This window comes from Chelonia mydas, chromosome 7 (assembly GCF_015237465.2).
Source record: "Chelonia mydas isolate rCheMyd1 chromosome 7, rCheMyd1.pri.v2, whole genome shotgun sequence".
NCBI lineage: Eukaryota > Metazoa > Chordata > Testudines > Cheloniidae > Chelonia > Chelonia mydas.
Window position 1 is genome coordinate 15,174,034 of NC_057853.1, and position 16,214 is coordinate 15,190,247.

At 40.5% G+C, this 16,214-nt stretch overlaps 1 protein-coding gene across 4 annotated transcripts in view; it reads left to right on the forward strand.

Moving 5' to 3' along the window:
* Positions 1-16,214, forward strand: part of ITPR1 (inositol 1,4,5-trisphosphate receptor type 1) — a 249,558-nt gene that overhangs the window by 113,579 nt on the left and 119,765 nt on the right. For all 4 annotated transcript variants that reach the window (XM_037905875.2, XM_043552286.1, XM_043552287.1 and 1 more), the window contains 7 exons: positions 4,446-4,511; positions 5,128-5,265; positions 8,373-8,498; positions 8,851-9,051; positions 11,814-12,065; positions 12,904-13,029; positions 13,757-13,885. In XM_037905875.2, coding sequence (XP_037761803.1) covers positions 4,446-4,511; positions 5,128-5,265; positions 8,373-8,498; positions 8,851-9,051; positions 11,814-12,065; positions 12,904-13,029; positions 13,757-13,885 — 1,038 coding nt within the window. The remainder of the gene's footprint in view (positions 1-4,445; positions 4,512-5,127; positions 5,266-8,372; positions 8,499-8,850; positions 9,052-11,813; positions 12,066-12,903; positions 13,030-13,756; positions 13,886-16,214) is intronic.

Sequence of the window (16,214 nt, forward strand, 5' to 3'; positions counted from 1 at the left end):
TTTTATAAGCTGTTTTATGTCGACCTAACTCCGTTGTGTACAGCAAGCCAGAGATTCAATTGAATGTAAGGCTGAGGTAGATGGTGATGGGAGTTAACAGTATGTGGATGTGAATAGGTATTGTTCTTGGTCGATAAGAATAAGTTACTTATTGCCTTTCATACTGATAGAACCCAAATTATGCTTTACAGAATTAATATAATTACCGTTGAATAACGGTGGAGAGAGGTATTATTGCGGGGAATGCATGATTGCAGACAGAATGTGACAACAGATAAAGAGGGATAGGATGTTACTTTTTGTAAAAACACTCTACCCTTGTATTCTGGAAGAGGGATTAGTGTGATTTAACACAAAAACACTTTTTAATACCCAGGGTGGATTTGATTTAAATCACTAGTCAGGAAGACTCACTTTAATCATGGATTTCTACATAAAAGTGTATTCTTGTTGGTTGTTACAACCTTAATACGTATTCTTCACAACTCAGAGATAGATGTAGGTTTCATTTTTAGAAGGTACACACTATGCATTTTTAAATGATTTATTTTGAAAACTTTTCAAATTAGTTTTACAGCTATATCAGAAAATGAACAGTTGTTTGGTTATTTCATTTACCAAAGGTAATTGAAGCAGATAGTTCACCTCCCAATGACTTCATAAATATCTACAAATTAACATGTTAATCATTAATATTTGGAGGATTTTCTTACCATGCTGTATTAGGAGGAGAACATCAGCAGACATTTAAATTGTCTTATTTAACTAAAACAACAACGTTATGTATTCTGGATTTTTTTTCTTCATCAGCAAACATATAATATAATATTTTCACAAAACAAGCATATGAATTTTTGAGTTTAGTTAAACATTCAAGTTTTTTAAAATCAGGTTTAACTAAAATAGTTAAATGAAATATTAAAAAAAAATTAAATTGACTCTGTCAGCCAGGTCAACGTGAGAAACTAAAAATATTGGCTTCTGCAGCTAACTCAGTTGTCTTCACCTTCATTTTCCTGTTTGTTCATAATCTGGAAAAGAAAAACAAGCTTTCCTGCTTTTTCAGGTCCCAAACAATTTCTCAATTTGGAATGAATTAGTCCAAAGGAAGAAAATATTCTTTCTACACCGGCAGAAGAAGCTACTGCTGTTAAAAGTGAGATTGTCACTTCAACAGTCTCTGAATCCAAGTGCTTAAGTGACTTCTACCAGTTCACTGGTGTGACTTTCTTTAAAATGTCATCAGCAAACATATATTTCTTGAACGGTTCACCCTTAGCTCTGAAGTTTATTATAATTGTCATTCTGGAGGGATGATTGCTGGATGTCCATGTCATAGCCAACTCCTCTTCTTCATCAGTTAAGGTTTGACCCTAGTACCAAGTATTGAGAATATTTGCAAGAAAATGAGCTGTGAGGTAGTGCTTGTCCCATTCCTTTTTTTAATGCTTGTAATTTAACTCTGTCGTTGCATATTTCTCTTTTTAAGATCTCACTCAGTTCCTTCCAAATTTCAATAGCGTCAGCAATAAATCAGCTATTTCCCTGCATTTTGTTCAAGGCTACAGAAATAGGCTTTAGGGTACTCAGCATGCATTCAACATTTCTCTGAAGCCCAATGTTGAGAAAAATGCTATCTATTTTTTCACTATTTTGTTCACAAACTGACATCAGATTAGGCCAGTTCTTTATACCGTGTTCAAAACAGTCCACTACTGAGTTCCATCGCACGTCATGTGGGAGCATTAGCTTGGTTCCTCCCACTTTTTTCAGAGCAGCTGCTGCAAAGTGGTTGTTATGGAAGTATTTTGAAATTTCAACATTAGCCTTTATTTCGGGAACACTGAAGTCTTTGGCTAGGAGGTGCATCAAATGAGTACTGGAACCGTATGTTATTAGCTTGGGACTCTCTTCACTCTATTCTAAATAATTTCTTCTCATCTTGGATTTGCAGACATTGTCTGTGATCAAGCTGTGTACTAGACATTTGAATTTTTTTTCAGTTTGTTATAGCTTTTACTGCTACTTCTTGTAAGTATTCTGCTGTGTGCATTTCCTGATATATCAATTGTTTCTGTAAGGAAGACATTCCCTTCTTCTGTTGTCACACAAGCACATACAACAGGATCATTGTGGCCATTGCTCCACCCATCAAGACTCAGGTTAACAATTTTACCCTCTAGGCCTTTTGCACACTGCTCAATTTCTCTTTCATACATTTTATCCAGCAATTTCCTTGCGATATCGGCTCTGTTGGGTGGACTGTATCCTGGTCTTAATGACTGAACCATGTTAATGAAGTGTGGGCTGTCAGTGATACAGAGAGGAGAGTTTGTTGCATAAACAAACTGGGCAATTTTTTCATCAATTACCTCTTTTTGTAATCTGCTGGTTCTTATCACAAATTTATCTATGGTTGTTTTTGGATGATGGAGTTGTTTTTTTTTCTTTTTGCTACAGGTGATATACTGTGGCTATGTTTCAGAGTAGCAGCCGTGTTAGTCTGTATTTGCAAAAAGAAAAGGAGTAGTTGTGGCACCTTAGGGACTAACCAATTTATTTGAGCATAAGCTTTCTTGAGCTACAGCATCCGATGAAGTGAGCTGTAGCTCCTTTTCTTTTTACTGTTCCTCAGACGGTCTTGTCAACTGCTGGAAATGGCCCACCTTGATTATCACTACAAAAGGTCCCCCCCCCCCCCCCCGTATTAGCTCATCTTAAGTGATCACTCTCCTTACAGTGTGTGTGATAACACCCATTGTTTCATGTTCTCTCTGTGTATAAATCTCCCCACTGTATTTTCCACTGAATGCATCCGATGAAGTGAGCTGTAGCTCATGAAAGCTTATGCTCAAATAAATTTGTTAGTCTCTAAGATGCCACAAGTACTCCTTTTCTTTTTGTGGTCATGTGACATACATGATGTGACTGACACTATCATTGGCAGATAACTCTGAAACTATAGAAAATGATGGTGATCTTGAAGTTGGATAGTCTTCAGAATCCTGTATGTTGAAGATGGATTCTCCTAAACAAAATAAATCGATGCAGTTATTTAATTATTATTACCATATTGGTCATTTGGTATTACTCATTGCATTCACTGACACTCAGTACTACTTTAAAGGTAAATTGTAAAAGGAAGATCTGCCTATTTCAGCTATTTATTTTTTATCACAACTGCATCTAAAATGATAGTACCATAGAGTAACAATTATATTTTTTGCTCAAACATGAGAATTCAAGAATAGTCCAGGAGGACAGTCAGTCCTTACGAAAGAAGTATGAAATAAAAAAAGTTTACCAACCTGAAGATCCTGCATGTTCAGACGTGTTCCTTTCATTATCTTCAACCCAGCTTCCTCCTGAGAAGGAACACTTCTCGTGATGTTGTTTCATTCGCGGCACTAGGTCGTGCATTTCTTTGTTGCACTGTTTGCATTTTGCACTCATGCCTGTTTTACCCACAGGTAGAGGAACTTCATTAAGATATTCCCAAACTGGGTCTCTTTTATGGCCTGCTGCCATTATAGGTTTTCCCTTCTAGTGAGAGAATGGTATGGTAGATCTCAAATCAATGAAGGCTACACTCAGAAAGACCTCAAGACCTCTGGAATATGCTTCTCAAAACAGTTTCACTTTTGTTTCTGCTGCCTGTCCCTCCCATCTCACATTTATCTCCAGACTTCTTCTCCTTGTCCAGATCTATTCCGCACCCAGCAATCTTCTATTCATTGAACTTTTTGAAACTTTGCACTCTTAGAGAGAGGTAAGGGATTGACTCTGTGTACACAAATTTGCAGAGGGACAATAGGGTTGAGGTCTGTTATTTCTCACCTCTGTTATTTCTTTGTTTAAAAACATTTTTGCTGTTAATAAGCATGTTGTCTCTGGAGACACAAATCCACAGTTTAAGAACTGCAAAACTAAGCATCTCTTACGGTATCTTCTAGACTGAGCACTGAGTCCCATTGCGTAGATAGAAAGATTAACCTAAATAATTTATACAGAAGCCCCTGGCACCCCATAAAATTGGGTCCGTAATCTATGAACTATTGGAACTCATTTACAAAACTTTTCTTAAATATTACATGAATATATTGTCTCATACTATAGAATTAGAATTTATAATCCCTATTTCATGATGAGATATCTTTGAGTTATAATGTATCTTTAGATAGTGGTTTTTTCCCTCAAAAAGCATTTTATCAAAAAAATCTGATTTTAAATAAAAAGAAATCCTGATTTTTTTTTTTGATTTTTTTTTTTTAATTCATTTATTTTTATTCACTCTGTTAGTACCCTCAATCTTGTCATAAAACTGTAAGGTGACAACTGACAATTTTGGTCTTTGTAGATTCAGTTTAATACCCATATTTCTCAGCCATAGGAGCTATCAAAGAAAATACTCTAATCGATTAATAGATTATTGGTTTTGCCCCTAGGAAAGCCACAGCAAGTCACAAAAACATGAAAGTACTAGCAGCTATAATTACCGGGTCGTGAAGGAGGTAAGACTTGGTTTCTTTAAATTGAAGTATAAACTAATGGTGCAACTCCGATTTTAGTCTGAATTTAAAAAACGGGAAACTGAGTCACATTTACACTGTGAAAATTACTTGCTGAATTCTAATTTGCTGAGTAGTAGAATATCCCAACTCCAATGAGACATCTAGAATATAGCCAACATGCGGAGTACGTATTTTCCACAAAAACAGATTATTCCAAAATGTAGCATTAATGCCGCTTATTTCAATAGAAACCCAAATTTTTATGATTATAAAGGATATAAAAGAAGCAGGAAAGTCTGGAAGCTCATTTAAATCTGCCCTCTTTCTTTAGGGACTTGTGCTCCATTGTACCGTCTAATACTTTTAAAAGTAACGTACAACGAGAAACCTGTGTGGTGGCTTGTAAGTGTTAGAAGATTCTAGGTTCGACTCCGGGCTGGCAAATGCCTGAATTAGTTTTAAATGTATTTTCTCATGTCTTTTTCCCATTCGCCTAGTGTCTGTCTGCTTGTCTGTCATTAGACTGTGAGTTGCTTAGGTCAGGGAAGTTTCCATCTTAACATAATTTAAACCAAAACAAAAAATTGCAAGTTCTAAAGCAATTTTCTTCTCCCAGATTTTGCTTCGGCTTAGCAAGCTCTGTGTTCAGGAAAGTGCTTCGGTCAGGAAAAGCCGGAAACAGCAGCAGAGGTTGCTGCGGAACATGGGAGCTCACACTGTGGTTCTGGAGCTGCTGCAGATTCCATATGAGAAGGTGGGTTTTGCACACAGCTATTTCCTTACTTTACAGTTTTGCTGACCAATATAAATAGCTCCCTGAGATCTCCTTAAACTTTAGTTCTTTCAGTTACCTTTGGCATCAAAGAAGCTATTGTAAATATTCATGCCTCTTCAGGAATAATTTATGGTTTATAGAAGTATTTGGTTAAATGTGAAACTTCTGATGACAACAGACAAGATTCTAAGCTAGTTGCTGAAGCGCCAACTTCGTCCATTGCAGTTAATCAGATCAAGAGCTTGTCTGTACTGGGGCATTTAAGAAAGTTCATTCAGATTAACTAAAGGTGTGAATTAAAAGTGGATTAGTTAAAATGCATTAAACCCTTGTGTGGACACACAAAGAATAGGAGTACTTGTGGCACCTTAAAGACTAACAAATTTATTGGAGCATAAGCTTTCGTGTAGCACGGCTGCTACTCTGAAACCTGTCATTGTGTCGACACACTCATTCAGAATTACAGTGGTCTTAATTTAGTTTATCTTTAATTGTGAATGACGGGTTAATGCAGTTTAACTAATCCACTTTCAATTCACACCTTCAGTTAATTTGGATTAATTTTCCTTACTGTTCCCGGATAGCCAAGCCTTGAAGCTTTGACCTCATTGCCAAAACCAGGTATGTGTTTACTTCAGGGTAACTAAGATCCATTAGATTCCCACTGTCCCATACAGTTTGCCAGTAGCTGGGAACGGGCAACAGGGGATGGATCACTTGATGATCATCTGTTATGTTCATACCCTCTGAAGCACCTGGCATTGGTCACTGTCAAAAGACAGGATATTGGGCTAGATGGACCTTCGGTCTGACCCAGTAGGGCCTTTCTTATGTATAGTCTCATCTAGCTACCTTGCAGTAAAAACAACAGCAACTTCTCGCCAGCAAGATTTACAGCAGGATAGCTAACAAAAGGTAGTTATCACATGGTAAAAAACCAAACACCTCTTTAGAAGTAAAGGCGTAACCTCAGAATTGTAAACTGTTCCCTAAAACAGTACAAATACTTTAAGCACACATGATAAATATCTGCTTTCTAGCGAAACAGTGACTGAGTATAGAGACAGCTTAGCCCTCAGGGAGTGCTCTGCACTATTGAGCAGGTGACTGGAGTTTTATTCACAGTGTTTTTAGCCTCATTAATACTGTGACTTTCTGTCACATGCAGCCACTCCACTCAACTGCTGGCTAGAATCTTTTTCCTGGCTCGCCCTGGTCACTGGAGGTATGACAGGAATTAATGCCACGGTTTGAGGCATTCTAGGTATTGGAGGATAGTAGGTTGCCAGAGAGTGAGGTGAATGGCTTCTGAGAGACAGGAGATATAGAACGGGAGTGATCTTGAAAATCTTGCCCAGTTTGAAAACAGAACAGATTATCTAGTGTGAAGCCCCAAATTGGTTTGATGTGGGGTGGGGGTTGTTTTTTTTACATTTTGCCTTGGAAAAATAAATTGAGCATTAACTCTGTTACTTGTGAAACATGCTGGAGAATGAAAAGTATAGGGGATGAAATCCCCTGTACTCAGAAGCAGCATGAGCACTTGCATGAAAGTTTCCCTACTGTCATAGAACCATAGAAATGTACTAGTGCTCAACCTGGCTGTGGAAGTAAGTTGGTCTCCTTGGCCTCTCTGCTGAGCCTGCCGTTTATGCTGATTGGATTTTGTGAGATGAACTGCAGAATTACCTCGAACCACAAACATTTCAAGCAGGGCACTGACCAACTGTTGGGTGCCAAATGCTTTTATCAAAGAAAGATGGCTCATTTTATTGCATTGACTATCTGTTACTCCCAGCTGAGATGCAATTATGTGTCAGTTAAGTCAGAGACATGGTTGTACCTTCTCAGCTATTCTGCTGCTCTGACTTAAGTCACAGACAGAGAGAGTACTTACTCCTGTGAATAGAAGCTGAATTTTTGTTGTTGCATCAATATCTTCCTGTCTCCTCTTCACCATCAAGTTTAAGCCCCTCAATATGGAATTCCATTGTAATGGACCTCATGGCAGTCTTCCTATGAAGTCCAAAGGTATGGGAAAGAATCTGATGTGTGGTTTGCCCTATATAGATTCATAGATACTAAGGTCAGAAGGGACCATTATGATCATCTTGTCTGACCTCCTGCACAACGCAGGCCACAGAATTTCACCCACCCACTCCTGCGAAAAACCTCTCACCTATGTCTGAGCTATTAAAGTCCTCAAATCGTGGTTTAAAGACTTCAAGGAGCAGAGAATCCTCCGGCAAGTGACCTGTGCCCCATGCTACAGAGGAAGGCGAAAAACCTCCAGGGCCTCTTCCAATCTGCCCTGGAGGAAAATTCCTTCCCAACCCCAAATATGGCGATCAGCTAAACCCTGAGCATATGGGCAAGATTCACCAGCCAGATACTACAGAAAATTTTTTCCTGGGTAACTCAGATCCCACCCCATCTAACATCCCATCACAGGCCATTAGGCCTATTTACCATGAATATTTAAAGATCAATTAATTACCAAAATCATGTTATCCCATCATACCATCTCCTCCATAAACTTATCGAGTTTAATCTTAAAGCCAGATAGATCTTTTGCCCCCATTGCTTCCCTTGGAAGGCTATTCCAAAACTTCACTCCTCTGATGGTTAGAAACCTTTGTCTAATTTCAAGTCTAAACTTCCTGGTGGCCAGTTTATATCCATTTGTTCTTGTGTCCACATTGGTACTGAGCTTAAATAATTCCTCTCCCTCTCCAGTATTTATCCCTCTGATATATATAGGTATGTTCGGTAGCACTTGAGGGGTTAAAATTATTGGCAAGCTTGAATGTTGCATATTCAGATCTGAAAGACATTACTTTATTTATATTTGTGTTTTTGTTCTCCACAACTTTTAAAAATCATAAAGGGGGCCAAGTTCTTATCTGGAATCAGTGGATTAATTTGGTTGGAGGTCTGTAGTGGACAGAGATTTGTTTTTCTATTGAGAGAGATGTGACTCTGAAAATTCTGTTGAACAGGTGGTGTTGTGGTCCACCCAAAGCTCACCTGAAAGTGAACTTTTGGGTTGTTTTTAATTCCATCTTATTTGTGTCATGCAATCACAGGCGGAAGATACGAGGATGCAGGAGATAATGAAACTTGCACATGCATTTTTACAGAATTTCTGTGCTGGGAACCAACAGAACCAAGCATTGCTGCACAAGCACATAAACCTGTTCCTTAACCCAGGGGTAAGAAGTGATTTAACTTAATACCATGTTTTTTTGTAGTAAGAAAGTGGAATAACCTGACCTCTGTAATGGCCTCTGGACCAGTTCTTATGCAAGACTAGTTAAATGGATAGCACTTTGTTCTCATTAATGTTGGCAGGAGCAGCATCTGGTTAGTGCACTCAGTTATAATGCAAGGGGTGGAGGTGGATGGAGAAGAGTATCCCTGATGGATACAAGTCTCTGTACTGAAATGCTGATTCCTCTGAGAAGTTCCTTCTTTGTACTGTCATGTTCCCTGCAAATTCATTGATGTTGTCCTGACTTGTGTATGTGATTTTTTTTTTCTTTTTTTTTTCTCCCCCCTCATTAGATCCTGGAGGCAGTAACAATGCAACATATTTTCATGAACAATTTCCAGCTATGCAGTGAGATTAATGAGCGAGTCGTTCAGCACTTTGTCCACTGTATTGAAACTCACGGCAGAAATGTCCAGTACATAAAGTTCCTGCAGACAATTGTGAAGGCGGAAGGAAAGTTCATTAAGAAGTGCCAAGATATGGTTATGGCGGAGGTGAGAGATGCATATTTCTGTAAGCTCCTGGGCAAAAAACACAACTGGCATTCAGCAGAAAGTGAAAGGATGCTGAGAAAGTAACGTTCTCAACTGGGACAATATAGAAGTGATGTGCAGCTATCACACCGCACAAAGTTTTATTATGGGCACAAGCTGCTTCATCACGCTCTCCCCCCTTGGGTGGGAAGGATGACATTTAGTGTATCTCAAAAGTTATCCTCCCTGGTGCCACAAAAAAAGTGTACTTGTGTCACAGCCCTAGTCAAGCTCCCCCTGCTGCACACTCACCAGGCTGTTGTGTTTGCACCCTCAAGCTGGGCCCATGTACTTTTACACATCCCTTGGCCTGGATAGGCTCCAGCACTGTCTCTGGCCATGGTCTCGCTGCAAAATTTTTGGGCACAGAATTTGTCTGATACCCTTCTGAAAGAGGGACCCTGTAGTTCAGTTGCCCTAAATCCCCCGGACCAACGCTGATCCCCAAAACATTTCAGTGGTGCTATTTCCCAGAATTCCCTCCTTCTGGGCACTCTGATTTATAGTTTACCCCTTTAAGGACATGTGATACTTGAAGCAAATAGAAACAGACTTTACAGAAGGATTTCTAAGGAAAGTCACTCTTTATTTTAAAATGCACGACATATACAGACATCTGCAAGAAATTCTTAGATGCTGTTCCCTGACCTCAGTTATGTCACCACTCCTGAGTGTTCTTTGGGATTTGGGTCCATGTCCTTTCAGGGTTCTGAGTCCCTCTGCTGGGCTGCACTTCTCCAGCTTATGGCTGCTTCTCTGAATCATTGATTCTCTCTGACCTGTGCAATCAGCTTCGTTCAGCTTTGTCTGGTCCCACAATCCATAGGTCCCATCTCCTTCCTAAAGCCTGTCCCTTTTTGTTCCCCTCTCTCTGAGTCCCTCTGTGTTTTGAAAGGGCTGTACCAACACCTCTGTCTCTTTGTTCTCCTTTTAGGGGAATTCCGTTGCTCCTCTCCTCATTCCCGACAGCCAAGCTGGGTTGAACTGGGTCTCCTAGGGCTCAGCCATCCCACTGTTAGAAGGTGCTCCTGTTCGAATGAGAGCCATTCAGGTTAATAACTCTCCATTGTCCCTGGTTTGGGAGAGACATGTTACCAGCCCTGATGGGCGATTCCACATACACTGAGGCATTCAATGATGCAGCAAATTCATAAAGCCAAACGGAATTCATAGGTTGTACATAGGTTCCCCAACCTGTCACAAATCGGATTGAGTCAAAGGAAGGACTGTCTTTCTCCAGTAAAATCACTTAAAGAAAACAGGTATCGGGGGGGAATCCTTCCCTTTTGTTAAACTTTTCCTGTTCAGCCTGATGTGGGACTTGCTCAGATGAGGAGTCTCTTCTGGCCTTAACCAACTGAAAGTGTTGGAGCCTTGATGGGTGTTTTAAAGTAGGAGAAGATTGTGTGTCCACAGCAATTTGTTAGGGCCATAGTGAACTCAGGGAGGAGGGAGGGAAGGGTGGGGAGGTGTGAAAAATGATGGAACAAATTCCCTTTAATTTTGGTTGCAAAGGATCCATCTGTTAAAAAGTGCATTTGTCTATTTGATAATGAGATGTTAATTAGCCTCCTCAGGAGGAGGAGCCTTGGGATCCAAAGTATGGTGGGGTTTTTTGGGTTTTTTTTTTTTTTTTTGAGGGGGGGTTAAGCTTCTGGCCTTAATGCATCAATTTCACTGGGAAGTTTGACTCTGGATCTTGTTCCACATGCTGTAGTTAAACTTAAACAGAGCGTCAGCTGTTCCGTGTGGACTTAGTCCTGCAAAGTGCCGAGCAACCCTCTTTCCTGTTGAAGTCAGTGAGTTGAGGGAGCTCTGCCCGTTGCAGAGTCCAGCCCTGTGAAGTATGGCTTTGCATGTGAGTTTTGCTCTGTGCATTGTGTTTGTGATAGACGTCTAAATGTGTCTGAAATCTGTAGGGCATATTTTAACAGTGCTCAGCAGCTCCCTTTCTTCTCAGTTGCTGTCCATCCTTCTGTTCTCGATAGAGGCGGGTAGAGTGCTGAGCTGTTCTGAAAATGTGCCTCCCCCCCCAAAAAATGTAATGTTGACAGAAGTCTGCCTTATGGGACTTAATCATGCCTCTAACTGCTTGTTGAAAATCATTGTGTAAGGAATGGGGAATTACCCAGCCTTGAGGTCCTACCACCTAAGGACTTAGCTCTGAGCAGAATCATGTGCCCCAAGCTAACACTACAGACGGATCAGCTGAGGCAATCTTCATGACATAACCACAAAAAAGTCAGAAGCTTCTTGAAAGAACGTTTATCGAACTAATGAGGAGCCAGTTGAACTGGCTTTGATGTTAAAGATTTTAAAAGTGGTAGATTTCTAGGGCATAACATACTCAGAACAGAGGTCTAGGGGAAGACGTCATACTTCAGAGAGATCATTTATAACTGTGGAAAGAGAGTGCAAGGTACAGAGCCTCAGATGGATCTGGCAGGCTACAGTTTTATTGAACTCACAAGTAATTGCAAAACTGACAAAGAGCGTAACATTCCAGTACACAGATAATATATAGCTTTAGATAAAGAGGGGACTCTTCAGCCTGTTAGTGAAATGTTTAGAGGATGAGGTCTGAGGTCCTCTGAAGAAAAGTGCTGGGTAAGTGGAAGGTACACATGCATGTGTACCTTCCAGAAATGGTCTGATTCCTGTAGAATCTCTAAGGGGAGACATAACAGAATGGAACCCAAAAGAAAGCTGTTCTTTTTTTGTAGCTAGTCAATGCGGGAGAAGATGTCCTTGTGTTCTACAACGACCGAGCCTCTTTCCAGACCTTGGTCCAAATGATGAGATCGGAGCGGGACAGGATGGATGAAAACAGCCCTCTGATGTACCATATCCATTTAGTAGAACTGCTTGCTGTATGCACAGAGGGCAAAAATGTCTACACAGAAATCAAGTGCAACTCGCTCCTCCCATTAGATGACATCGTTAGAGTGGTAACTCATGAGGATTGCATACCTGAGGTGAGGTCTGATATTAAACATTGCCTACCTATGTAAGGTATTAAAGTTAGTGGAGTGAGGTTTGTTTTTAATCACTCTGTTTGGCCTGGAAAGAATGGCCTGTTTTGGCCTGGAAAGAATGGCCTGTGGGTAAGCAACAAGACTATGAGCTGGGAGAAGTAAAAGTGTGTGTGTGTAAATCCCCCCCCTCCCTCCGCCCATTTTTAAAGTGGGGATGGTTACTCTGAATGTGCCTACTTCCCAGGAGTGTTTGAGGCTGAGCACATTGATATATGTAAGGTACGTTGCCAATCTTGAATAGAAGTGCAAATTATTAACATTATGCTGAATTGTGGCTGCAGTATTTCTGGCTTTTTCATAGATTCATAGATATTTAGGTCAGAAGGGACCATTATGATCATCTAGTCTGACCTTCTGCACAATGCAGGCCACAGAATTTCACCCACCACTCCTGCAAAAAACCTCACACCTATATCTGTGCTATTGAAGTCCTCAAATCGTAGTTTAAAGACTTCAAGGAGCAGAGAATCCTCCGGCAAGTGACCCGTGCCCCATGCTACAGAGGAAGGCGAAAAACCTCCAGGGCCTCTTCCAATCTGCCCTGGAGGAAAATTCCTCCCCAAATATGGCGATCAGCTAAACACTGAGCATATGGGCATCGTTGCAGATGTCTTGCTATTTATGGGATTGGATTTCACCAACATTTAAATAAAAACAATAGATTCTGTAAATTCAGCTACAAATTTTTAAAGCAGTTTTAATGTGATGACCTTGCATTGACTAAAAATGCCCATTTAATTCTTTTTTTAATTAACCATTTTGATTTATCCATTTGTAGGTTAAAATTGCCTATATAAACTTCCTAAATCATTGCTATGTGGACACAGAAGTGGAAATGAAAGAGATTTACACCAGTAATCACATGTGGAAACTGTTTGAGAACTTCCTGGTTGACATCTGTCGGGTAAGAATTTCTATACCTAGAAATGTAAATCTAAAAGAGCAAACGGACATAGTTGTGGTGACAATTAGCAGAGGTTTGGAACAGTGCATTTTAAAGCACAAGTCAGGAAGCTCTTTACTGGTTCCTCTCATTTCAAATTTATATTTGTCTGCTTCTCCATTTAGGCAATTGTGGACTTTTAGTTATATTCCATGGAACATGGTGATCTTTTTTTTTTTTTTTCTTTCTTAAAACAAAACAAACAAAGCGAGCCCCTTTTTTCTGCTTCACATGTCTCTTTTTATTCTGCCACTGGCTTGTTCACTGTTTCCAGGTTGTGTGGCTCCTTCGCCAACCATATTTGATGTATTTTAGCAAGTTTAGAGTAATTTTCCTGTGCTTGGCATTTATTTTTCCAAATGGCTTTATGGCTGGTATACCAAGTATTTCCCCATAGGAAAACATTACATCTCATTCCTACCTATAATACTGCATTCTTTGCTCTGAGGTATCCAATTTTTTCCCTATTTTCCCCCACCCCGCCACACACACACTCTCTATGATGCTCATTAAAAAGGACAGTATAAGGCTTTTGGCATTGTGTGTCCTAGCTATATGAGTGATTTTGGTCTACACCGCATACTGTGGCAGATAGTCCATTCAGAACTAATGCTCCAAATCACAGGAGTTAAATGTTTGTATTTATCAGTTTAACTGATGTGTTCTAAAAGAATGAATTATTTTGTAGACCTGTAACAACACCAGTGACCGAAAGCACGCTGACTCCATCCTGGAGAAGTATGTCACAGAAATTGTGATGAGTATAGTCACCACCTTCTTCAGCTCTCCATTCTCTGATCAGAGCACTACTCTGCAGGTAGGAAACGGTACAACAGGTTAAAGAAATAAGCTGCTTTATTCATGAAACCACAGTAATCGGACAGGATAAAAAGAAACAAGTCGAGGCTGGGGGGGTTGGCGGGGGAGGGTGAGAGAGAGAGAGAATAGATACTCAAAATAGCACAGAAGTATAAATATTTCCTCCTAGTACATTACAGTTGAACACTCCCTTTCCTGTAGAGGGGACACTGTGCTCTACATGTACAGAATTATTTTCAACAGGTTCTATAGACGCTCAGCTGTAAAATGACACTAACTCCATGATATAGGTGCTCAGTGCTGTTCCTGTCGCTCCACGTTAGGCTTTCTTAAGGGAAATGGTAAACAGCATTGCTGGTGTTCTGGCAGAGTGGAGCTATGCTGGAAGTAGAGAGATGGGGCAGGGGTTGGTTCACGATGATGATGATTTTTAATTTGTATTGCAGTAGTGCTTATTAGCCCCAGACATCTGCCAAGACCCCACTGTGCTAGGTAATGTATGACCAGAACAAGAAGACACCTACTGCATATACTACTAGGTATAAGATGGGACCACAGATGGAGAAAGACCTAGTACAAGGGAACAGTCAGACAGCATTGGTCAGATGATAGCCTGTGGTCTCAACACAACCGCACCCTAACCATTGTCTAGTATTTTGTAGGCATCACAGTAAGAGTTCTGAGAAGGGCGTGAAAGGTACAGTGAGGAGGCTTTGTAGGTTTTTTTTTATGGGAGAAAGCACAAAGGTGCATGTCTGAAATTTAATAGGTGGATAATAAAAGCCGGCACCATGGGCCAACTGGGTTCACACCTTGCTTCAGACAAACTGCATTTTAATGACACTTTTTCGTTTTAGAGAAATGAAAGCAATCTCACATTTTAAAAATGCTTCCACCTGTTTTCTTTTGTCATCCCGATTAAATCTCTGGACCTGTGTGGACTTGGGGAAAGTGGGAGCATGAGACTCAATACCTTTGTAAAGTGAAAAGGAGGCAGCTGTTCTCCTCTTCAATTCCCGGGTTCTCCCAGTCTCTTCTTTACAGGACACGAGGCAAGAGTTGCAGGACAACGGCACTAACCGCAGCACCAAGACGCCTGCCAGGATAATACCTCGGTCACTGCTGCAGTGACACCGTGATAGTAGAGGCAGCCTCTTAAATAATTATCGTTCTTTATGAAAGTTTTCAATAGCCTTTTGGGGACGTGTGGGAGGGGTGGTCAGGGGTCCGAATATGTCGTGAGGAGCTTGGATATAGTTTTTCATTGAAACTCAGTGCAAACTCAGGTAAGCAGAAAAAACAATTGTGTGTAATTGAACACAACTGGCAGCAGGTTAGGAAGCAGCTGGTTTCCAACTGTGGCAATTAAGGGCTTCTGGGAATTTGCCTTTTCAGCCCCTCTTTGGGGAACTTATACTAACCATTGTTGTGTGCTAACTGGTTTGCTATAGCATGTCCAACTCCAAGGAAAGTATTATGTACAACAGCCCGCTGCCTGACCTTGCAGTTGGTAAAGGCTTAAAATTCTGAGTAGTCCAATTAGTTCCCCCTTCTCACTGAACATAAGCAGTAGCCCTGACACACTGCTGGGTTAGATCCGCTCTATCCACATTTCTCTCATTAGGAGGGAGCCTGCCCTCCTTGAGTCTGGAAGAATGACCAGTTGTGGACCTAAGCCTATATTAAACAATGGACTTGCTTCTGTAATGCTTACTGAGGCAAGCAATCCTTATTCAGGCAAGAAAGTAGTCATACTAGGGATATTCTCATGAGTTAAAGGGCTTGCAGGATCAGTTCAGATAGGGTGAACTTGCCATCTGTGTGTATTGCCTATGAGGTAACTGTGGCAGCTATCTGCACTGTAATTGGCCTGATTAGGGGCCTGAACCTTAACCCACACAAGCGCAGTATTGAGTAATCAGCTGTAAATGCTAATGTTCACTGCCTAATACTGTTTGATCTGCTTCTCATGTGACTTTGAAGTGAAAGTTGTTGTTTTAATATCGGTTTGCATGCAAATTTGTCAAAACCTTATTGTGCAAAAAAAAATAAGTCGTGACTAATAATTAACCCTGTCCCGCATGGCTCTGTCCTTTGCCCTGTCTTCAGTTCCCTCTGTACCTTATCACTGTGTGACCTCAGTGCTTGTCATGCCTGTAATTGCCCACTTTGTGTTAGCAACTTTTGAATCTACTTCTTTACCTCAAGACTTTCCCTGTCTGCTAATTCATGCATCTGCAGTTCTCCTTCCAGCATCTCAAAGCCTGTCTAAACATAGCGAGACAAAGCACCTCATTTCATCCTCCCTTCTCCATCATGGGGGTGAT